The following is a 24785-nucleotide window of genomic DNA, read 5'->3' as shown; positions in this document are numbered from 1 at the left end:
CCTTGGTCATTGAGTATCAGAATTGTATTTTCTGTGTTACAAATGAAATGAAGTCTCAGACTACTTTAAAATGAATAGCCCTTTATGTCTTATTTCTTGTTGTTACTTGGTAACTTTGGGAAGAAATAGTGGGGCAGCTTCAGGAAAGAGCAATTCAGCTGAGGATGGAAGTAGAAATCATGCCTGAAGCACTATTGACCTCTCTGCAGAAAAACAATTTCCTTTAATAGCATGATCTTCAGAGTTTGACTAAAACAGTGTTTTTTCAAGTTGGTTCACCTTCTAACAAGTCACATACATTTGCTCAGGTACCCTTCAGGATCATACCCATAAGCATAAGGAATGGGATCAGATAAGGAAGAACTGATAGTCTTGCTCTACGTAATAAATGTGCAAAGTCATGGATATGCAACAGTTCTGGGACTATTTTTGTCCATGATCAATTGAAACAAATTGAAGACATGGAGCCAGCAGACTCCACGCACTAGAGTGTCATTCTTGCCATCTTGTGATATTTTTAGAAGTCCCTAAATAACTTATTTACGAGGCCATTTTTAGAATGTTCTTTTCCATTTTAACATGAAACAAGCAGCACATTATTGGAACCTTGTGCTGCATTGTGTCCTGCGTGACTGCTCACTCTAGCAAGATATTTTATGCTTCTTTTGCTCAACAAAGTGTACTGAAATGCAATGGAAAGGCCTTTCCAGCCTCCATTGTTTCATGTTACTTTGCAGAGGCCAAATTTATTGGCACAACTGAAAGCTTTTCTCTACAGATACTAAGCATTTTGAGATTTTTAAATTTTCACATGATTCATTGAAATGGATTCTTTTTGTCTACTAAATTAATTCTCTCTTCTTTCTAGGTGCCAGAATAGCTGAATATTCCCAGCTTTATGACCAAATTGTCTTCAGAGAGAGTCCTCTTAAGGTCCAAAAGGAAGTCGGGGCCACTCCTCAGGAGCTGTCAGCCGGGAGGTTTTCCACAGCCATGACCACATCTCCTCCCCATTCCCAGTCTGCCAGCGAATGCTCAAGAGCAGAAGATTGGCTTTTGCATTCTACATACAGTAATGGTGAGCTGGCTGACTTCTCTCTGTGGTCTGAATCCCAGGACCCAAAGTGCAAGAACTCATACACGGAAGCTGGTACAAAAAGCAGTTCAAAGCAGTTGCCATCAGCTGGCTCGGTGCCTTCCCTTCAGATCTCCAACCGTTTGCATGTCCCAGCGCAGAGGTGGAGTGCCATTATAAGCCAACCAAACAAAGAAAACTTACATCAAGATCATATCTATAACTCGCTTGGGAGGAGAGTATGCAATGTAAAACCACAGGCATACAGCAGGTCACAGTCCTCTTCCTCAATCGTGGTCAACAGGTCTGGAGAATCAATTGTATATACTAATGAAATTGATAAGAAAAAGCTCCATTTGAATAGGAACTTTCGATTCAACAGCCATCAAGCTCCTGGAATTGCTTCAGGATGTACAGGGCCGGAGATGAGAAAGCAGATCCCAGAAAACTGTTCAGATATGATTCTGCAGGATTCTCAAAAGGTTCTGAGAGTGAACAGGGCCTCTCCTCTGACAGCACAGATGGCCACTCAGAACTATTTCTTGAATTTCAAAGATTCTGAAGAAGGAGAAGGGGATGATGATGATGACTACGTTGAAATAAAGTCTGAAGATGAGGGATCTGACTTGGAGACTTTTCAGAACCAAACAAGGAAATCAGACCCTAAACTGCGTAACACAGATGCTGTTCCTTCTGAAACATTCTGTGGCAAAACTGTCTCCTGTACTCCTGCAAAGTCTGCCAGCAGCAAACACACACTTACCCCATATCTGACTGCATATAGTGATTCGGATAAACTGAATGACTACTTGTGGAGAGTACCATCTCCTAATCAGCAGAATATTGTCCAGTCTTTAAGGGAAAAGTTTCAGTGTCTCAGTTCAAGTAGCTTTGCTTGACGCTTTCAATAATTTCTAGTTGTACTGCCTTATCATGACAGAGAATATAGTAGGACAATCAGTGCTGGCATCATGTATTTCCATAATATTACACTATCAGGCATTGTATCACAATAATATTGTAAATAGATGTGAAATGTACCTTTCAAAAAATGGTTTAGAATCCTGGATGTGCCAAAGGCCACATGTGCATTGTCTGGGGTCCCTCTGTAGCACATGTGAACTTCTCATCTCCTACTGAACCTTCACATCTCTTCCTTTGTTGGGTGTGATACCCCCTGATTCTTGCCATCGAACCAGATGTGATGCCATTTGATTCTTAAACCATTTTATCACATGGAAACCTTAGTATTTAGACTTTCCAGTTGGTGTCCAGTGTTCTGCATCCAAAATACCTGCATGATTACTCTGCTTACGTACAGGAGCATTTAGCTGAGCAGCTGCTCCTGTGACTGTGCAGATTTTTGAGCAGGGTTCTGGTAATTACACCAACAGGCTATGTGTGCCATTGCACATACTTTTTTGCACGTTACTTTTCATCAGACAGATTCCAAGTGTGTGGGACCAATGCATATACTACATTACTTTAGAGCAAGCTTTTTACATTTTAAAAAAAAGCTAGTCCTAGTACTTGTGCCAGGCTGATAGCTCTGTGTCTGAAGCCTCTTCTACTTTCTGGAACTGCATAGGAGGCAGAAGACAGGCAGTGGTGGCTTTTTAGGAGGACCCGTGGATGTGACACAGTCCTTTCCTGGAGAATGGTTTTGGCAATGGAAGGGGAGCTGCACTGCTTGTGAAGAGGGCTAGAACAGTTTTGGTACCTCCAGTGATGGTGGTGTTTGTGCCACGGAAGCAAAATCTGAGTATCTTGTAGCTCAGCAGCTAGCAGTTGAAAGCTGCTGTGTAGAGTTTGAGGAGTAGCTGTGTGTTGTATGCAGTGACCTGCTGGGCATTTGTTCAAGTCCCAGTGTCAGGAACCCTGTGAGAGAACGAGGCTTGACCAGATTCTCGGGTGAAATACAAATTGTGGGGCATGTTTGGCCTATAGGATGGTTCAGTGATACTGCTGGTTTGAGTGACAAGCTGCAGTCTCCAGGGCATGCATCTGCTGTAGCAGGAAGTGACTCTTCCTGATACAGAGAGGTAAAATATATATTTTTAAAATGTCAGGGCTGACTCTAATCCAATTTATGTACAATAAAAGTAGCTTAAAAATGAGAATACATTCCATTCTTTTGCAAATAAATGCTGCCATTTAGAGCAAGGGCAGGCTTTCCAATACCATATACACTTACTCTCCTTCATCATTTTTGTTGCACAGCTTTGGATTCTGTTACTTGAAAACATTGTACCGAAAGGAAAGCCTAGATACCTACACGGACCATCTTGTGTGACTGTTGTTCTTTTTTGGTGCTTACATTCTTCAGATTACATGGATAAAGCCAGTACCGAGTTAAACATATCAATAAACAAAGGAATTTCATTGAAATACTATTTTTACTAACCACGTATCACTCCCCTCAGTTACAGAGCACTGTACTTCCAGAATAGCTGATTATTTACTACATTGGTTACCATGAGGAAAACCTGAAGTTATCGGTGTACAGCTAATTACTTGTAGACTAAGATTTGAGGACTTGAATTTATTAGAACCGACTAAATTATTTACCACACGTATCTTGCATTGGCTAGGAATTGTTATTTTGAGGGCTGGTTGGTCATGGTACTCGCTAGCTCGTACCACAGGGAAACTTGTTACAGTCAGCACACCCCCTGTGATAGGACCCGTATCTATCTAGTAAAATCCGACTGAGAAATAATGTTGTACATATTTAAGACGCCGAGGTGTAGCAGAGCCCATATTTATTTAATATAGCTTGTAAAGTATTGTAAATACGGATAGAAGGTAAATCTGTGGGCGCACATATAGATTTGTTTAAACGGCTGTAGGAGATTGTTTAACTCGCATCTCATGCAATCGGTGGAGTTGGGAGGGAGGGGAAAACAAACAACCAACCAGAAAAAGGGACCTCTACTAGTATTGTAACTTCTCCCAGGGACCATTTCATACTATTTTTAATAAACGTTGAGTATGCAAAAGCTTTGGGTGCTTTTCATTGCGTGGGGCGGAGGAAGGAAGTTGCTGGCTTCTGCCTGTCGGAGCCGATGTTTGGGGGTGATTTGGCTGCGGTTTTTTTCTCGCCAAAGAAGCGGAAGCGCAAGCGGGGCAGCGCCGGGGCGGGGAGCGGGGCAGGCGGCGCTCCATCCCCGCCCGCCTCCTGGCTCCGCTCGCACGCCGTGCCGCCGGGCTGCCGGAGCGCCCCGGAGCGATGAGGATGAGGAGCGCGGTGCTGCGGCGCTGCCTGGCCCTGGCGCTGCCCGCCCCGCTGACCCGGGCGCCGAGCCGCGGGCTGAGCGGGCAGCACCCCCGGGACGGCGGCGCGGCGGCGGCTGCTGCCCGGTAAGAGCTCACGTGGGGACGCAGCGCCGGCTGATGCAACCGCGGGGTGCGATGGTGTGGGCATGGGGGGAGGAGGGGTGAGGGGATTCGGGCGATGCTCCCTCCCTGGGTGCGTCGGGGTGGGTTTTGGGGTGAGCTTTTTGGGGGACCTCGTCGTAGAATGCCCTCGTTGCCCCAGAAGCGCTGGCGGGACTTGCTGTGAGTTTTGGTTTTGGTGGCATTTTGAGAACGAGTAGGGCAGGCGTCATGCGGCGGTGGCTCAGGTGAGGCGGTGAGCAGATGTGTGCCTGGAAAAACGTGCCTCCCGTCCCGATCCTACCTTGGACGGGATAGTGTGCAACAGCATTAAATTGGTCACTGGCTTCTGCAAAGGTAGGCGCTGTGAAAAATCCACTTCAGGCTGTTTTCCTCTGTTCATCTTCCTTGCTGTGGGGGACAGACCAACACATTTCAGGGGGTCTCCTCTTTGCCCAGCTGGGTGGGTATCATCTACACACACAAAAGGTAACAGAGGAGAGCTGGCCGCCACTTACCTAGAATTTTTTTTCTGGAAAGCATTCCCAGTGCCTGGCTGTCACTGGTTTTTCCAGGAAGCAGCGTGGCAAACAGAGCTGCCTTGTCTCCCTTCTGCCAGTGGTTTTGAATGGCATCCATGAAAGCGGCTGGTCTGCTGCTCTTGGCACTGGTGTGGCCAGAGTTAAGCCATGGTAGCCCCAGCTGTAAAGGGCTCTGCATCTCTCCCTGCCCTGGCCAAGGGTATGGAAACGAAGGACCCACCTGAGCCAAGAGCGTGGGGTGGTGGTTCCCTGCTGCACTTCCCATGGTGGGGCTGGACAAGCCTTCTCACGAATTAGCACAGCCTAGCTGCAAAGTTTTGGGCATGTCAGAGCAATGCTGCACATAGCTATACATAAAAAATTTTCTTGGCCTGTTAAGGTTTTCCGTACCTGCCTGCTGAAAACCAGCCCTCTCAGTTCACATTCAACCGTAACTTTGGAGATTTAAAACATACATGCCGTAGCATTTGTGTTACATTGTTGACTAACATTGGTTTGTGCCCACTAATGTTAAGAGTGTTCACTTTGTTAAAGAGTTGCTTGTCACTGTGTTGCAGCAAAGTCACCGAGAATGCAAAGAATTCCTTGGCCTCTCTTAAGAGAGAAAACCCTCGGCTTGAGCCAACACTTGCCATTATTCAGGTAAAGTATGTCTGTGCACTCACTGGCTGTCAGAGCTCTCCTTTGGTGCCATTACTTGTCTGAAACTCCAAAAGCACACAATGCAGAAAGTAAAATTAATCCTTTTTAAATAAAGAATATTATCTGCTTTATTATGAAGCAAAGCAATAGGAGGAGGTAGTTCCACCAGATGGTAGATTGCCCTTGTTCAGGCTGAAACAGTCATAGCAAACTTCAGACTGTGGGAAAGCTGTGCAAAGGAAGGGAACAGTTTCATCCTGTCTTCCTTTTGTTAACATAGTCTTCCCCATTTTAAGTATGGATCATTTTTTCTCACAGCTTGTCTGAGTTGATTAACATAGTTGAAATATAGTGTTCTCAAACCTTTATTTAGGTTGAAGCCTTTTTTTGCAATCCTGAAAAAGTGCTTATGTGCCTGAAAACGTGGGCCTCCCTTCACCTCTCACCCCTGAAATAACAATGCCAGGATTAATGAAAGACCCTGTTGCTTCCTGTCAGCCTTGTTACCTTTGGGTAGCTGCAGCTAATCACTGTGTTACTGCTCTTCCAAGGAGAAGAAAACCACACTGAAAAGTCCCAATCACCTCAGAAGGGTCTGCGTGAAATAAGTGCCTTGTGTAAAATGTTAGCATCCTGTACAAGTAGCAGCACTTTCTGATGTGAAGGAGTCTTCCAGTAATTGAGAACCATTGTTTTACTAATGCTGTGAATAGCTTTCCATCCCACTGATGGTGCCATTTTTGATAGGCAATGAAAATCAGAGATGAGGATTGCTATCCCTGCAAAGCTGAGCGATGTTCTTCCTTCAATTTCTTAGCAAGAAACTAGGGATGTTTATAATTCAGAGGGGACCCAGAGCCATGCAGGCAAAAATGTTTTTGTCCTGTTTCCTAGGATAGTGGTTTTAGTTTTGAGCAGGCACACGCTGAAGCTCTGATTCAGTAGGTTTTAAGTTTTAAACTCAATTGTAAGCATTTTTTAAGTACTGCTAGTGATGCAGCAACAAGTAATGCAGCAACAGCTTTATTTCAGTAGGTCTTCTAGTGAGGCTGGCTGAACAGGCTCTCCCATCTCTTACCCTCCCTGATAATTGCCAAGTTTAATGTTTTCACTGAGCCCCCTAAGGCTGAAGCTTAAGGACTGCTAGAAAAGCAGTGCAGCCCGAGGGGTCTAAAGAGGCTTCCTTTCAACCGTATTTGTCCCTCAAGTCTGGTTTTCTGCATGACCACACACATGTTTTATGCTGGCACAATGGAAGGGATGTCACTCTTGTCCCTGTTTTCTCCACTTGGTCTGCATCATGAGGTGGTTGTAGGAGCACATAGCTTAGATCCTTCTGGGTGAAATTCACCCAAACTGTGTTCTCCAGCTGGCAGTCATGCAAGCTCTGGTCTGGTTGTGAGGACTGAAGCAGAGCCTGTTTTAAATGTGTATTTGTTGGTGCAAAGGAAACTTGTTTTGGTCTACAAATGTGATGGTCTTGTGATGCTCTGCTCTACCAGTAATGCGGGCAGAGCCTTAAGATTTGCGCGGCTCTCCATGTGCCACATTGCACCCAGAGGAGCAGAGGGAGGACAGAGGAGCTATCTCCTTAGCCAGCCATGGGTAATGGTGGTCAGCATGACAGGGCACCACCTCTTCAGCATTACTGGGAATGAGGAGTTACAGACTGAACCTGCAGTGGAATGATTTTGGGACTGTCCTTTTCCTCTTGAGTCAACTGAACCTGAATTGATGCTGAAATTGATGTTGTGTTACTATCCATGTTGAATCTCAGCTGGAGTTTTGCAACAGAAAAAAAGATTGGTGGGTGCTTCTTAATTATGTTGAAGCTGAAAATTAAAACACCAGGATCCTGCTTAACAGTGGAGCTGTTGCTCTGCAAAGCTCAGCAAAGCACCACTGGCTCCCCTGCACCCCCTGTCCAGCCCCTGTGCTCTGCCAAGTGCCTCACTTGTGCTGCTCATTGCGTTTTGGTAGGAACTGGTTTGGGGCAGGGATTTCTGCACTCACACAAGGTAAGTGTTCACCTGGCAGTGCTGCAGCAGCAGAGACGTTCCAGGGGACAGTGTGGTACCAGCAGTTGTGCCATCCCAGCTAAACCTCTTGGGCAGTCAGGGTGGGGTGCAGTCCCACATGTATCCCCTGGCATAGAGGAGCAGCTGCTGAGCTGTCCTCACCGTCCCTCACCACAGTGTGAGCTCTGCACAGTGTTCTCAGTGCAGCAGCCTCTATGCTGCCACTCACCACCAGCTCCCAAATCTGGGGAGTGGGATGCTGGTAGTGTGGTGCCAGGAATGCTGGCAGTGCAGGGAGGGAGCAGAGGGATAGAGGCCAAGCCCTCATTCCAGAACAGGAGTTGTCCCTCTCCATGAAGCCTGTCCTTCTAAATGCTATTTTTTTCACTATCAACAGTCTTGAAATATTTGGGATTAACAATCCCAAATCTGCTTTTTTCTTAGAATAGCTTTTTATTTGTTTCAATACCTTTAAATACAGACATTGTCACTATGTTTCTTGCATAGACATGGGCATTAGCGTACTCACATTTTAAAATGTATTATTTTAAAACTCAGTTTCTGTTTTGTTCCCCAAGGCACATAATGACCATTTGATTCAAGAAGCAAACAAGAACTTTGCCAAAGAGGTAAGCTTTAACTGATACATGTGTTAATCATCATGAGCCACTTGCCATTGGTAATTTTAAGTCTTTTCTTTGAACAGGTTGGTCTGCGTGTTATTCACATCTGTCTTCCTGAAGGGAGCACCAAGGATGAGGTAACTGAAGTTCCTGAAGGAGTCTTCCTTTTTTGCTTTTGACATAAACTTTTTACTGCTGACAATTTGTTTTATTTATTTATATTTATTGCTGACATTCATTATTATTTTGACTGACCTCTAGTAATGCAAATTAAGGTTGGGATTGCCAAGGTTTAAATAGCAAATAAAATTCCCTTACTGGCAAGAGTGAGAAAAAAGAGAATTAATGGGCATGTCTGCTGTTCCCTGGCAAGCTAGGACAGAATCAATAATGTTTTGGTTTTGAGTTTGGTGTTTAACCTCATACCAGCAACAGGTATCCTCTCTCCTGAAATTACCCCTGTGACTATACCTGGTTCTTGCTCAAATTATTCAGGGAAATTAAAGATTATATTATTTTATTGGGGAGGAAGGGGAGGAAGGAGAGGGGGATGTTGAGTCTGTCTATTGCTCTTCTAATGTTTCAATTATATATTAAAAAAATAAACATCCACCCCAAATCACTAGAGGCCTGAATTCTTCACCTTGTGGAGGCACAGCACTTAATTTCAATTGTGTTTCAAACATAGAAAACCATGTGAAAGTAAAACCAGCAAAGCAATGTATAGTAAAAAATGACACTGTTTCCAGCTGGCCTCCTTGTGCTTGGCAAATTTAATAATCCTGCAAGCTTGTGAGTTCTGTGTACTGTTTTGTTTTTTGGTACACTTTGTTCTTCAAATGTTACTGCCTTGCAGTGTTATCTCAAGAACTGCTTCCAGATACATTAGAAGGAATTTACTGTAAAGTAGAATCTACATAATCTTGTAGATTATGGATGGTTAGCTACCAATTTAAGAAGAGTGGGCTTTTGAAATGGAAAACAAATGCACTTTGTTGTTGATAAATGTGTTTAATCTGTTAAATAGCACAACAGGAAATAGGTAAAATACAGTGACTATGCAGCAGTAGTTGCTGTTACTTTGAAGTAGTATCTTAGAAAGTGGTTGAGCTGTGTATTTAAAGAGAAAATTGGGGTATTTTTGTTACTTGAAGAAAGTTACTTCCAATAAAATTTGTCGTGGTTTGTTTACTCTCTTGCTCACTCACTGTGACCTTTTTTTTATCTGCTAAATCCACATTTCATTTGTGTTCCCTGGTGTGGGAAGGTGGGAGGGATTTCAATGCCATGCACATTTGGGTTTTGCCATAACTTCCTGTGTACAGTGAAGTCAGATAAATACTACACTACTTTACCCTGCATGAGTTATAAGTAATTTAAATGCTGTGATGATGGAAAGCTGAATTAAAATAAGATGCAATTAAAATGGAAAACTTGAGTTATTTTCTCAGGAAGCATAAATACAGTTTTAATTGCTCTGTAGACCCCCAAGATTTTGTAGCATATCAAGATTTTTTTACGCAAAATGTGGATGTTTTCATGTCTATATTCTGGTATGTGCACTCATCCTTTCTATTGCAATGTATACCAGCCCTGTTGCTGTCAAATGGCAGAGGGTCTTAATAGATAAGCTTCTTTTTGCCTCAAGAGTCAGGAAACTAAAGAGTCATTTCTGTACCAGTGACATGCTTGTATAATCTTTGTTTAGCATGAAAGTAGCATGTTCTCTTGGTTCTGAGTTGCAGCTAATCTAACTCCTGCCTAATTGCCCAATCTTAATGTTGATTGCATATCAAGAGTTTGGGTAATAGAGTTCACAATTACACTGAGTAGTTTAGAAGAAAAACATTTTAAGAAGACATGGTATTAGTTAAGGGAAAGGAAAGAAACTACATATAGTCCTTTTCTGTTGGTTATTAATCCAATTCAATTATAAAGCTTTGTGATGCACACTGATTTTATTTATATGATGGGAAGTCATGTTTGCGTGACATTTCTCACCTAAGAAAACTTCAACATGTTTTGTTCCATTTTATTTTTTCTGGTCACAGCAGAATAGCATGGATCAGCATTGCACTTTAGAGAGGAAGTAATCAAGGGTGGGTAGTACAGTATCAGATGTCAAATATGACCTACTATAAAACACTTTAACTTGCTTCTGGTTCAGTATTTTAAATTCATAAACTTTTCTGCGGTGCCTTTTCAACGTAACAGTTCTTCACAAGATGTCAGCTCTTGGGATCAGGGACTTTTGAGAAGGAAAGTTGGTAATCATAGATGCTGGCTTAATAAAATGAGTTTTCTCTTGTATAATTGTTTTTTCAAGTGTTACAACTTTTTGTCTATGTTTTATGTTGGGAAGTGATCTGGTTCTATTTTGAGCTGTATATTAAGTAAGGCATCATGTTTCTAAAAGCATCTTCCTGAGCCATTACAGTGACAAGCTTTTGCTGATGTTTGGAATGGTGAAACACAAACTGCTTTTGGCAGCATAATGTCACATAATACATGTTTACTTTGCAAGATGTTTAGAATAGAGTGAGGGTGGCTTAATTTGGTAAGCCATGGAAATATAAACCAAGCAGAGCAGGTTATTGCTTTTTTGTTTAGAATTTTCAGTAATAAGCAAGGGAAGCAGGGTGGCCATAAATCAATTGAAAAAAAATACAGGTTTTACCCCATTCTAATCAGATTCTCCTTGTATCTGTTGTTCTGATCTTTAATGCTTTTTATTAACTTCCTAGATTGTCAGTGAAATCTTGAGACTTAATGAGGATCCTAACGTGCAGGGCCTTGCTCTTGACCTCCCAGAAAGCTTATATAGCACTAAAGTATTAAACGCTGTGAAACCAGAGAAGGATGTGGATGGGTAAGTGAAGCACTGAGAAATAATATTAGAAGACACAAGGCTGATGGCTCTGTAAAATCAATTTTCCCCTGTGCTTTTCATTAATGGATTCCTCAGTCACTGTGTCTAGCTGTGCTATTGAGCAGTGATAAAAGATGCCTCTGAATCAATCAGAAGACTTTTGCTCAAGTAGTTTTGGTCATTATCTTTTTATTCTTTATATAATATATATGCAGGCCATGGTCTTTTCAAAGAAATAAAAAACAGTCTTGATTTACTGGTGGTACTTAAAGTATTTCAGTACCTCTCTAATACAAATGGTAGTCACAAAGTACTGAATTTTCACAAAAAAGATCGATGGAAAAATTGCAGAGAAGGTTTTAACTTCCTTACAGCACTCTCTCGTGGTGAGAGAGTAGGCTATAATAGTTTGGACCCATTATCACAAATTTCCAATCAGTGTTGAGTTGTTCTGCTCTCTGAAGAGACCACTGGTATAATTTAGGTGTGTGAGTTACCATTTGGCTGCTCTTGCAGCCTTCCTGCTCTTAGCTGCAGGCTATTACCATTTTTTTAATCCCACTCTCTCCCTTTTTTTCTTCATGTCAGGAAAAATTTAAAAATCCTTCAAACTAGTCACCTTTCTATTATGTGGAGTACAGGAGATTGCCACAGAATGGAAAATTTGGAGCATCCTTCTCTGTGAGAGAGAGTGGAACCACCTGAGTTGCCCAGCCAAGCCAGCCTGAGCCCGGCAGGATGTATTGCCTCTGTCTTGGCTTGGCTCTGGCAGCTCTGGTCTGTCCTGGTCTGGTGTCACTGCAGCCACTGCAGTGTTTTGGCCCAATGTGCTGTGGGTAGCCCATTGTGACAAGTAAAGAGCTGCCTGTGTATTGTGGGATTGTGTTACTCATTCTAACTCACAGATCCCTTTTCCTAGCCTCTCTTGAGGGCTCAGTGTTTGTCTAACTGGGGTGTGGGATGATACAAATTAGCTGCAGTACATGACTATCAAAGGAATTGCTTTTGTGAGAGGTGTTTGTTCTTGGGATTAGCTGTTAGCCATGTTACAAGCATTACTGGGGATTTATGTCAGACAAACTCTTTTTTTTTTTTTTTTTGTTTTGTTAAATTGCCATATTTTTCCACTGCAGATTATCCAGTGTAAACCTAGGACACTTGGTACATGGTGATGTCAATGACTGTCTAGTTCCTCCTGCAGTGTGTGCAGTGATGGAGCTTCTTGAAGATCTAGGTGAGTCCCTCTATCACAATCATTACATTAATTTTAGCCTAACTCTTTTTCTCAGTTTTAGTTCTGACTGGGAGTCAAATATAATCTGACTTGTTGTGTTGTTTTTCTGGCTCTTTTTTTTGTGTGTTGTTTTCCCACCTGACACATTTGTCTCCTGCTAGTGAGGAACCTCAGTGACGTCTGAATGCAGTATTTGCAAAAATGGGTCTCAGTCCTACAGATTTGGGATATTAGGCAGGGATTAGCTGCCATTAGCAGATTTAATTTCACTGAAGACACACAAGACATGTGAGTCTTCCAAACAAAAAATATACACATAACTTGAGGATTTAATTTGAGTTATGATTAGTGTGAGCAGTTGGAGAAACCCAGGTTTGCCTGTAAATTGCTGCTGAGCAAATATTTTGGTTTGGATTGTTTTGTGTCAATGCTGACACTGAAATGGCAGATTTAAACAGTCAGGTTTACTGTGTGAAGCAAAGACACTGTTAGTTTAAGGCAGTGTTTTAGAAGTTGCCTCTCTTACAGTGATTCATAATTGTTGAAATGAGGATTTTCATAACAGAACTGTAAACAGGAGGTTAAATGTATTTAGTAACAAATGTGAATGAAAGAATTTGTGCAAAATGCCAGAAAGCCACAAGAGCAGTATTTGCTTACTAGAGTTTAGAGAGTCACCAGGAAACTGCTTAAAAGCTTGGGTTGGTGTCACTGCACAGGCTCCAGAAGAGCAGCTGCTGGGCTGTGCAGGCACATGGTGCTGTCCTGTCCTGAGCCACTTTGCTGACCCTTCTAGAATGCTCCAGCAGTGGGTGGCCTGGGGGGAGCTCCATGGATCTGCTGCAGCTCTGTGGCCACCGGAGCCTGGTGCTTGTGCCCTGGGACTGTGGGTGGCTGAAGGACTTCCCTTGTGTTGCCCAGGTGGGAAGACAGTGCTGCTGGTGGGAGCACGTGGGGCGCTGGGCGCTGCCCTGCAGAGCCAGCTGCAGCGGGAGGGAGCTGCTGTGCTCAGCTGCCACTGGGAAGCCCCACAGCTGCAGAGCCAGGTGAGTGATCTTCTGTCTGCCCAGGCTCATTGTGTGTCCCCACCATCCAGGCATCCCTGTCAGCTGTCTGCCTGACAATCCTGCCCTTCCCTGCTGTTCCCAAGAGGGACACTCATCATTGCAGTCACAGGTGGCACTGGGGTGTCTGCCAGCCGGTGTAGGTTAGGGTCTTTTCTCCTTGCTGCTTGCTCAGAAATGGTGCAAACACTGACCTCTGACAGAATATTACCTGGAACAGCAGCTGCTCTAACTTCTTTATTTTACACCAGGAGCTGTGAGAGAAGGAATTGAACAGACAAATGTTTTAGCTCTCCCTTTTGCTTTCTCTCTGTGCAAGAAAAAAGCCCTCTTTTTTTTCATCCTGTGATACTGTCATCTGCATGAAATTACTTTCACTGGATTTGTGTCCTAAAGGTTTGCAAGTTCTGCCTCTCTTGGGACAAAGAAGCTCCCAATCTTTGAAGAGAACTGTAAAAGGATTCAAAGAAAATTCAGGAGCCTTAAACTGAAGGATTTGCATGGTCTCCCTGGCTGGTTTTTGCAGAGCTTTTAGACACAACTTAGAAGTTGGTATGACTTCCTGGCAAACTTAACAGCTTGTTCCTTAGTGACAAATTTCACAGAATACTACAGTGGGGTTGCATCGTCCTTGGGGCATGTGCAGCGGGGTCCAGGCTCTGTCTGTAGGAGCACCCTACTCCGGGGACAGCTCCTGTGCTGGGCAGCCCGAGCCACAGGGTGGCAGCCAAGGCAAAACGATTGTGTCAAACCTCCGGGCTGTGCAGGCTGTGCAGGAGGAGGAAATGAATCCGAGCAGCTGTGATAGAAAGTTCTCTGGCAAACCCGTGTTTTCACAGCTGCGGATGTTTTTGTCAGGCTTGTCTCAGCTCTGGGCTTTTAAGTGACTGACAGCACTTAGGAAACATATGGCTCTCTGGGAGATGGAGTGCTGTGAACTTGATCCTTGCCATGTCTCATTCCTCAGTTATTTCTCATCGCTTGGGGTTGTGCTAGAGGACTGCTCTGGGCTGGATGGAGTGGGTGACAGGGTGGCCAGAGGTGTTTCCACTGGTTCACAGCAAAAAATCTGGATTGGGCCCAGAGCTGCTTGTGCAGTGCTGTCAATAGCTGGAGAGAATTCTGTTTCCTGCCATCCAGATGCTTTCCCATAATCGTGCTTTGCTTTTTGGCATTCCCCGTAGCTTACCTCTTGCTGCAGGTCACTGATGGGAAACAGAATTGGAGGCCTAAGTTTGAGGCTTTATGCACTTCAGTCTTCCCAGGTTCATTTTAACTTTTGGCACTAAAAGAGTTTGTACTTCGCTTATGGGACTAACCAGCAGAGCCATGGGGAAACCTACCTTCCTCTTCCTCACCTGTGAGCCTGGAGCAGTGTGTCACCAGTCTGGATGTAACTCTGAGAGTTAACTCGAGCTCCTTGATAAAATCCAATGCATGCAGGGAAAACTATCCTGTTTCGTAGTCCAAGATGCTGGAGAGTCAGAAACTGAGCACAAGTTTCCTACCAAGCAACACGGTTCTGCTGTCTTGTGGCAACCTGTATTTGGTTGTACCTGTATTGGAGTACAATGTTAGATAACATGATTATAGAATTTATATTCTTTTGTTTGTTTAAAACACTGATCGAGTAAAAACAGATTAAATGTTCACAAGGTTTCTTCTCTTGATTTTTTTTTTAAATTTTAATTTCTAGTAAGAAAATGTGTTAGTTGATGTTGAGGTTTTTCAAAGATTTGGAAAAATCAATTGATATTTTGTTTTTCCTACACAGTACACTAACTTTTCCTTTCTCTGCATGTGACACCTCTACACAAAGTAGCAGTTTGTGTGCTCTTGTTTGGAAGCATAACCTGTGCTGACATAATAACTTCACTTACTATGTGAGGGATAAACTTAGGAAGAATATGGACTTTTCATTGGGATGATTTGATTTGCAATATAAAACAGGAAAGGAAAATTTTGTCTTAAGAGTAGGGGTATGTTATTTGTCTTAATCCATTGGCCAGGCCTATTTGTATTGAAGCACTAACCCTGACGTTAATGATTTAATGCCTTTCTTTGCTACATTACCATAGACTAGCTCTGCTGATTTGTTCTTTTTAAAAAGGACAGTATAAAAACAAGTGTTTCCTCTAGAAATTCTTTTAATTTAAATGAGTTACACAACACTAAGGTTGTAGGGTTTTTTGGATGAAGTTTTGTATTGCTATGGACTTGTTATTTCTTCTTTTACTCATGCACTTTTGCAAAAATATTTTGAAAATGATCAAGAGGCAAATATATTTTTGTGCACCTTAGGAAAAATATAATATAGGCATAGCTCTCCTAACAAACAGCATAATGCCAACTACCATCTGACTTAGTTTGCTCCTTTAAAGCAAGTATGCTCTGTCCTATGGAGGAAAAGGGAATAATATAAATTATGGTACATTTTTGTTTCATTGCTTTGATCTGAATGAATAAAGAACACAGTTTCAATGTTCTTTTCCCTCCCCAATTCATGTTTTGTTAAGGTGAGCAGATTATTAATATTTCTTTTTGTTCCATGTTGGATTTGCTTGACTTCAGTTCTTAAAAATAATCGTCACAGCACAGCTGAGCCATGTCCTTCAGAACTCTTGAGCTTCCTGAATTTTCAAATAATTCACAAATGAAAGAAAGCATTTTTGAAGGTTCTGGGACATCTGTGCAAAGTTGCCATGAAGAAACGTTATTCTTTTTGCATTGATATGTTCAATGTAAAAGAAATTACAAAGTGAGAGATAAAGACATAAGCATCTGGGTGAAAATACTTAAGATGTTATCATTCTGTTAAGCTTTGTGTAGATAGCTCTTCAAAGCATATTCACTGCATTGTGCCTGAAGAATGACCTAGTGACATACTTTTAGGAGCATCACCCATGTAACTTTAAAATGGGACTCCACAAAAGTCAATTCAATATTACATGTGAAGAATGGCAGCTGACTTTTTAAATCCTGTATTATTTCAGAATTATGCTTTCTAGTTTGGAAGGAGGTTATAAAGTAGATTTGTATTGAAAAAAAATTATTATTTTCTTCCCAAAACACAGGTAATATTTAATACCTGTAAGAAAACAGAACTTTGTTTCAGTCATCTAAATTCAGTCAGTCATTATTTCAGCACATTATCTTTAATGTCCCTTTGTGAAACACATCATGCTTGTTCTAAGAGAACTGCTATCCTACAATTTTATTGTCAAAGAATGGAAAATTGGTCTATCTAAGTATAATTAGAAAAGTTGTTTGCAAAAGCAAGATTAAGAAGTATGAGAATTTTACATTCCAATTACTAATTTTAATTTTTATTTTGTTTGACCATGTATTTTAAAATGGCTTTTTTTGCTGTTCATTTTGACTATGGGAAAATGAAAATTTTATGCAGACTTCACAGCAAAATGGAGTTTCAGTTATCTGTAACATACAGCTACTTTGTGCCATTATCATTTAATACTTGGCTGGAAAGTCTGTATTGTTGTTTTAGCATTTGGTGTTCTGTCTTGGGAATGGGTGGTGCTTCTTACTCTGCTTCAACTTAAATCTTGGTGGAGAGGATCATATTTTGTTATGAGGTAAGGTTTCAGATTATTTATTGGCACAGCTCTTCCCAACTGAAAAAATATTTACCGGTCTGAAGGCAGGATAGTACTGGGCTATTGGCTTACTTTGTCTCCAGCCTGTTGCATAGTACATTAAGGAGGGTTTGGCCTGATGCTTGTCATTCCTTCCTCTAGCCAGCCTGATGGAATGGAGCCTTGCTGTCCAGGGAGCATGGGGCAGGCAGCCACATGTTCTCCCTCATGGGTATCTCCTTGACCTTCTGGCTGTGGCTGCCTGTAGCATCTGCTTCCTGTCAGATGTGTCCTCTGTGTCCTCCGTGCAGGGACTGTGGAGCATTTGCTAGGGAGGCTGAATGTGATGATTTCGTGGGACTTTTCCATCTCGAATGTCTGTGATTGGTTTCTGGAGATAACCCTGGATGTGCATCCCAAGGCTTGCTTCTTGCTTTAGTGATTCAACAGGCAGTCGAAAGGGTAGATTATGGCAAGAGAGAAAAAACTAAAAGCAAAGGAGGCATGGGCACAACTTCTTGCCAGTGGAACTAAAATTCCCTGCTGGAGATCACATAAATCTCTTCCAAGGACACCTCAAATTCCATACACAAGTATTGTGCTTTCAGTGGACTTGCTCTCCCAGTTTCTGGATATACTTTTTAAAAATACTCACAGAAGGAAAAATGTCTCTGAAGTGTTTGTGGTATATATTTTATTGACTCTGCAGGAACTTTTTCAATAGTTGCACATAAAATATTGTTTTCTTTGTGAAATAAGGAAAATGAAATCACACTAGGGAAGGCTCTGAGAAATCAGTCTTCAGCCCATGGGACAACTCTTTGCTGCCATGCAATGCAACTTTTTTCATGGAGGAGGTGGGGCAGGGCAATGAGATGAAAGGTTCAGCTGGTTTTCTGGTAAAATTTATGGGTATGGGCGATGTTAGCTATCTGAACCAGTGTTAATGTTGGCTACAAAAATTATTGTGTCCAGCTGTTAAGAGCATTTTTCAAAATTAGAGTCGGTAGTCATAGAGATGAATATTTGGTCCCATCAGTCGTTTTCTGACATTATAGGTACCTTGAATCAATTCTGTCATAAGTATATTGGCTGAACATTCATCAGGATTATTACTTGTTGCATACAGCTCTCAACTTGTTCATCAATTCACGGTGCTAAGCAGCGTGCAAAGCTCTTAGTCCTTGTCCCAGAGTTTGCATGGGAAGGCATCCTGACTTACAGTATATGATTTATAACTGCTAGAATATGAATTATTTTTCCCTTGCAAAAAAGGGGCTCTGCTCATGCAACTGGGAAAAATCACTGTTTTTCCCTATGTTGATGTTGACTGTTGCAGCAGAGATCTCCTTCTTCTGCAGGGCAAAGTGTGTCTTCAGCATGGTATTCTTGGTCCATAAGTCATTACAGCATCTTTTTCATCCGGATTTCCTTGCAGATTTCTCAGTGTCATTTGACCTGACAGTGGTCAAGCATTATGACTGATGTGTCCTTCTGGGAGTGGCATGTAAGCTGATATTTGCAGCAGGCTCAGGAGTGTGAGCAATTTGAATGAGGCTGAATGACTGTGCTCAGGCAATCACAGGAGTGTTGCTGGACATGTGACTGAGGCCTGAATCAGCTCATTGCATTAGTCATTTGTCAAGCAAGTAAATCTTCTCCCACACTTTTGGCTTTGTTTGCACATGTGGATCTCCAAGGAGGGTTAGGCCATCCTTGTGTTGTCCTCTGAGGGGAAGATGGAGTTTTTTTAGTTTTCTGGCTTTTCCACAGAAGTTATGTTCTTTTCCCCTCCTGGATGCTCAGCTGCCAAAAACCTGCTATCCTGACAGGATTTGTAGCTGTCCTTTCTTGGCAAGAGTGTTGGGCAGGGTTGCATCAGAGCACTTCTGGCCAAAAAAGAAGCTGGAACGCTTGTCAGTCACAAATCAATTCATAGAGTGGCTCACTGAGTTTGTGACACTTGGAATTCATTTACATTTATTCAAAATATTAGCAAAATTGCTGTATCTCTGAAATGTTTTTTATATTCAGTGCTGTGCCTGCTTAGCTTTTTTAGTGTATCTTTACACATCTGCTTCTGGTGCTGTCCCTTATGGTGATTCTAATAACTGGTACAGGGCTCTGTTTCAGAGGAAGTGGGCAAAGAAAGGCACTTACGTCTTTGATTACAAGAATTTTTGTAGTAACCATTTGAGCTTCAACATCTGCCAGGTTGAGCTAAATCAGAGGCAGTGATTAGCAAACATGAACTGAGAAGGAAAAGTGCATTAATTGGTATTCTTCAAAGGCATTGATCTTCGCAGAAGGGTTTATCTTGCATTCCTGTCAGCTGGCCTGGTTTTCTACTGCCAAATAATCTGTACTCTTTATAATTGCATATTTACTGTCTTTCCACCCTTCTTAAATGGCTCCAAGTTATCTTGGACTTTAGGACAATGGTAGAACTTTTTATTTGGAAGGATATGATCCCCATTAAATATTGATACTGACTTTGACCTCACTCACCTGATCTCACAATTTGTCTGCCTAACTTTATTTTAAATGTTCTTAATTTTTGTGGCAGGTAAGAATCAAGCCATCAGTTTGACTCTTTTTTTTCTTGTTTTCTGTAAAAGCTTTGCTCAAAAGACTGTTGCTCTATTAGGCTGAATATTTTTAAGATGCATATTCAAGTATGTATTTCCAAGAGTATGTATTAAATGCTTGTTTTGTTCCTGGGGGTGTTTTGGGCTGTCCCTAGCTTCGTCACGCAGATGTGGTGGTGTTCGGCAGTGTGAAACCCCATGCTGTTCCTGTGAGCTGGATAAAGCCTGGAGCCACCATTATCAACTGTGCTCATGACCTGCTGTCAGGTGAGAGGTGTTAAAAGGCAACAGTTCCTGCAAATGATGTACTTTGAGAGCTTTTGAGATGTGTGTGACATCTTGATGACAATGCAGTGTGGTTAAAAGCTGTATCTCTGCTGGGGGGCCTTTAAAGGTGTGTGTACAGGGCATGCATGCACCTTTCTCTGATGTATAAATAGGAAAAAGATGCTAGGTGAGAAAAGAAAGGTTGGAATAGATTCTTCATGCCAGGATTATTAAATAAGTGATGATGTAATGGATTCAGAGATTTCAGAGGGAAGATTTTTTGGGTCATCAGAGGAACTTTCATGTGGTGCTGTTTGGTACAGTGACTTATACTGTGACTTCTGTGGACTCACCTGGAATATGGGAAAAAGAGAAGAAGGGAAGAAATATTAACTGCAAAGTGCTGTGAAAGTGTCTGCAGAGTGGTGTAGGAGGGAGTAAAAAAATCATGTGTAGCTAAGAGGAGGCAGAATGTCTCTTGCAGTAATTATTCCTACAAACAAAGAGTTTGGATTCACCTCCTTCCTCTTCCGCTGACTTATTATGGGGGGTGTATGTGTTCATTAATTCCTTAGTTAAAAAATGTTACAGAATTTTATTGGGATTAAAATTAATAAATCTTCCCAGAAGTTATTCTGCTGCTAGAATAAAGTATAATAATAATTATAGCATGTAATTTTACATTTCCTTTATAATTTTTTTAAATTTTGTGAAGATCTCTAGATATTTTCTAGATTTTTAGTGCATATATGAATTTGACTGTTCAGCGTCCAAATGAGATTATGCTGTGAATGAACAGGAAAATGAGGAAGTGAATGGATAGCGTGACTGGTTAATGGGGTTTTTTTGGTAATGTTATCACAAGTGTGTTAGATTGACATCTATTGATATAAAACTGTGGAAATGGGCATAAAGCTGAGAAAACCTAATTGCATGGTTTTGAAACTAGGGATATTCCCTAAAGACAAATTAGGCAGAGCTAATGCAAGATCAGGCTCATAGTAAAGCAGCTCATGTGCCCATGCAAAGCATGGCCTTAGCAATAGATTTCTTTCCTTGTCTTTCATGATATCCTCTTGACTTGAACAGACACTGCAGGTGTGGGAAATCTGGGTTATTATCCACTCAATTGTCTGAAGGCATTTCAACATTCATCTTTCACCTCCCAAAGCAATGCTCTGATCCTAATGAACATCTCAAGGGTGGGCACCAAGCCTTATCCCTTCCTGATGCTGCACAAGTTGTCCAAAAATAATACTTCTTTTCTTTTTCCTAGCCTAGTGACTGGGAGATTCCTTGCATCTCTAATACCCATTTATTTCCCATAGGTTTTTTTGGATATAATTGTTAAGGATCTGTGGGGCGAGGCTTGGCACACAGGGCTCTTCAGCAGGTGCCCAACTGCGTGCTACATGTAAAGACTTAAATATCTTCATGCCTTAGTTGTTCTAAAGAACTATTGATAATATTAGTGTTTCCCTTCTCTGAAAGAGTGCTGTTAGAAAAACTGCATTTTGTATCACAGTAACATTGATTCGTAAGGCAGGAAATGTAAGATTTGGCATAAGCATGTACATTTCTTTGCATTTTTCAAGTTGTAGCGGTGCACTCTGTTGAGTACTGCATTTTTTCTGGAAAGACAGCGTGAGATTTTTATCAAGATAATTTAAATAGAACTTATCTACCAAATGTCTGTCTTTAAGGTTATGCTTTTGAGGTTGTCAGAACCTTAGAGAAACTCTGAAATTACAGCATAAATACATTTTACCAGCTGTAAAAAATGTTGGTCTCAAGGCTTACTAGGGAGGTACATGAAACACAGGTGTCTGACAGGAAGAATGCATTTAGTTTAGTTGCAAGATGTTTGTGAGAAGCCCATTGTGGAGTTATTGTGACCTTGGAGAAACAACTGAATCTTGTAGCTGACTCTTGACTTTCATGGAATCTGGCTGAGGTGCTTGGAAATTGTTCTGGATTTTTTCTTGCTTTAGAAGTGTCCGACTTAACATCTGTGGGGTCACAGGAGCTAAATGAAGCCTGAAAGCAATAATGGTCATGAAGTAACTTTTGTTCTTGCTAGATGGTGGCTAGGTTTCCAACTTCTGTGGGTGTATATGTTGTCTAACACACTTGCATGTTTTAAAAGCACTCAAAATTTGCAAGGACATAGCTGAGTTGGGGAAATGTAATGATGTAAATCAGGACAGTAGAGAGAAAAGTGCTCACTCCAAAGGGACAGTATTCTTTTTCAAGTATTTTTTTTAATCCTATCAAAGATTTTTAAATTATGACAATTTTAAATATTCTGCAATTTTCTAGCAGTGCAACATCTGTTTCTGTTGCACTGACAATCCTTGAATCAGGTGAGTGCTGGTAGTGTCTTTGTCATATACTTTATATGTAGATGTAAAGAAATGAAAATAACTTTCTTAACAAAACTTTAAGGTTGCCAGAATTATTTGGGATTTGATGTCCAACTCCTTTGGGGTCACTTGAAAGCTGAAGCCCATATGGTTTAAGTATGTTAGTGGGAAATTCAACCATTTCCGCACCTCTTCTCTATTCTAAGCTGCCTGAGCAGACAGGTAGCACCTGACAGCAGCTCTCACTCATCTGCACAATAGGATATGAGTCAGAGGAGGGAGCACAATGTCTGCTGTTCAGCTGATCTGACCATAGTCCAAAGCAGAGAGTGTTATTCCAGCTTCCATCTGGAAAATTTATCCTAAGAGAGCTGTTGCAATCCTGTGATTGTCTTGCTAACTCCGTGCGTGCATGACTTTCACCTCTGGTTTCACCTTCACCCCCGTAAAAGCCTGGTTAGTCATTTGTGGGGTGACTGTGTAGCATAGGCAGTCTGAAAGAAATTGTTTATTGAGGAGAATTGTCTAATTCAAATATGTATTTACACACATGCTAGCTCTGCCCTGATAAAAAAGTGATATTAAGCCAAATAACATAAAAAGTCAAAATGTTTCTGTAAAGCACAGCTGTCTGAAAGGGGGTTTTAAACTTCATTCTTCCTACTTCATTTGTCTGTTTGGCAGCTCTCCCAGCCTGGTCTCAAAGCAACAAGAGTCAGCTTATGACTGTTATAGACTATTCCAGTAAAACTCCTCTGTCTAAATCTAAAGCTGAGCATCTCCAGAAGATTTTGTTGTTTGTTTGTTTGTTTCTTTTAATTGCAAGTGTTAATGCGAGTAGAAGGACTTTTCAGACACTTTCTTAATTAGAGTTGAATATGAGGACTGCTGCCTTCAGCTTGGTTAGCTTTGTCACTGATGTGCAGATACCTGCTGGCAAGGAAGTTTGAGGAGGGATCAGGAAACATGCAGTACGAGGCTGAGGATGCCTGCAGAGGGGGTCTCTTGCTCTCAATGATGGTGTGAGAGAGTGGCCTGTAGCTGAGTGGGGTGGTGGCTCTGCTGCATGGCTCTGCCTGCCACGCTGCCTCCACTCTGAGTGTTCTGTGCCCTGCTGCTGCTGCTGCTGCTGCTGCTGCTGCTGCTGGGACCATTGTTGGGAGGGTAATTGTGCAAGGAACGTAAGCCTTTGTGACCAGTAGAGAAGGGGTGAGCAGAGCAAGAGCTTGACCAGGTCAGGGTTTGCACTTCAGCTCCCCTGTGGGGGAAAGGCTAAAGCTGTCAGCGTACAGTTGTTATTTTTTATTACAGTTATGTCTACGCCCTTCAGAATGTGGCTAGGGCCTTGATATGCCCACAGAGACTAGGATGTGAATGTTGGAGGAATTGTGTCTAGATAAAAGTCAATGAGCAACAACAGAAGAACAAGCCAGAGGAAGGATTATAGCAAAATGACAACATAATATGTTTAGTTAGGGTAGCTAATGTATGATTATAATTTGATATATTGCCACTAGAAACACTCATAACTGTCTCTAAAGTTGAAGTCACTCTGAATTGTGTAGACTCTCCAAAATACCTACTTTTAATATCATGCTGATGAAGATAACTGTTACTACTCAAAAAAATTTGCATATAATGTTTCCAAGTTATGATAAGCCTAAATGGTATTTGTGATAATTTCATTGTTCTCTCTCACTGTAGTGTGTGTTGAAGAGAAGGCAGTCTTTACCATGCTCATTTAGGTGTTCTGAGTATTCTGTTTAAGAATATATATAGCTTTTCAAATACAGCTGTGTGAATTTTTTTTGTGTGGGTTTGTAATATATTTATATCATAATATATTTCAGAGCATACAGTTACTCTCTGTTTTTCACAGTATATTCATCCTTCCAGGTGATTTCATTTGAAATATTAAAGAAGCCACCTATAATTTTGTCAGCAATATTGTTAAATTTCAAGTCAACATTCAGAAAGTTTTTATTTGGACATAACTTCCAAATACACATGCTCCCACTCACAAAAGCTTTGATTTACAAGTGCAATACTTATATTTTTCAGAGAAACACAACTATGGTCAGCAAAACAGCCCTGCCACTGAAAAGAGTGTTGGTTCTCTTGCAGTAGCAATGAGAATGCAGGTTAGTGTACCTTCAAGTGTTAAATATTTGTTGCTCTTTTTGTAAGTTGCGGAAATTTCTTCTACAGTTTAGATTTTAACTTTTGTTTTGCTCTTTTGAACATCTTACCTGACTTCCATTTTAATAGCAGGTCTTAATGAGATAGAGTAATGCCTATTAGATTTAATTAGAGAAAGATAAATTAAAAATCAGACATCTCATAATTCTGGTTAGTACAATAAAGCTTGGCAGAAGCGCTTGTGTCAATAGGCTAATGTCACTCACTCTGGTAAAACTGTGAAGATTAATTGCATCTGTCTGCATTTTTGCATCGTGATAGATAGAGAGTCCAAAAGTTTGTTATTTAATGTGGAAGCAGCACGAGTCTGTCAATGAACAATCAATATCTTCC

The 24785-nt window shown here is 41.5% G+C and overlaps 2 protein-coding genes across 6 annotated transcripts in view; both read left to right on the top strand.

Moving 5' to 3' along the window:
• PLEKHG1 (pleckstrin homology and RhoGEF domain containing G1) overlaps window positions 1-4074 on the top strand; it is a 139083-nt gene extending 135009 nt beyond the window's left edge. For all 5 annotated transcript variants that reach the window (XM_085055845.1, XM_085055843.1, XM_085055844.1 and 2 more), the window contains one exon: window positions 869-4074. In XM_085055845.1, the coding sequence (XP_084911971.1) occupies window positions 869-1974 (1106 nt within the window). In that variant the 3' untranslated portion in view covers window positions 1975-4074. The remainder of the gene's footprint in view (window positions 1-868) is intronic.
• A 153-nt stretch (window positions 4075-4227) lies between these two features.
• The window catches only part of MTHFD1L (methylenetetrahydrofolate dehydrogenase (NADP+ dependent) 1 like), a 141538-nt gene continuing 120980 nt past the window's right edge, over window positions 4228-24785 (top strand). Inside the window, exons 1-9 of the mRNA XM_085055848.1 lie at window positions 4228-4435; window positions 5550-5634; window positions 8231-8281; window positions 8359-8412; window positions 11020-11144; window positions 12278-12378; window positions 13300-13424; window positions 19779-19890; window positions 24315-24394. Of these exons, the coding sequence (XP_084911974.1) occupies window positions 4305-4435; window positions 5550-5634; window positions 8231-8281; window positions 8359-8412; window positions 11020-11144; window positions 12278-12378; window positions 13300-13424; window positions 19779-19890; window positions 24315-24394 (864 nt within the window). The 5' untranslated portion in view covers window positions 4228-4304. The remainder of the gene's footprint in view (window positions 4436-5549; window positions 5635-8230; window positions 8282-8358; window positions 8413-11019; window positions 11145-12277; window positions 12379-13299; window positions 13425-19778; window positions 19891-24314; window positions 24395-24785) is intronic.

The sequence above is a fragment of the Lichenostomus cassidix genome, chromosome 3 (assembly GCF_008360975.1).
Source record: "Lichenostomus cassidix isolate B80296 chromosome 3, HeHo_3.0, whole genome shotgun sequence".
NCBI lineage: Eukaryota > Metazoa > Chordata > Aves > Passeriformes > Meliphagidae > Lichenostomus > Lichenostomus cassidix.
The sequence above is the reverse complement of the archived record's forward strand: the minus strand, read 5'-3'. Positions and strand labels throughout refer to the sequence as shown.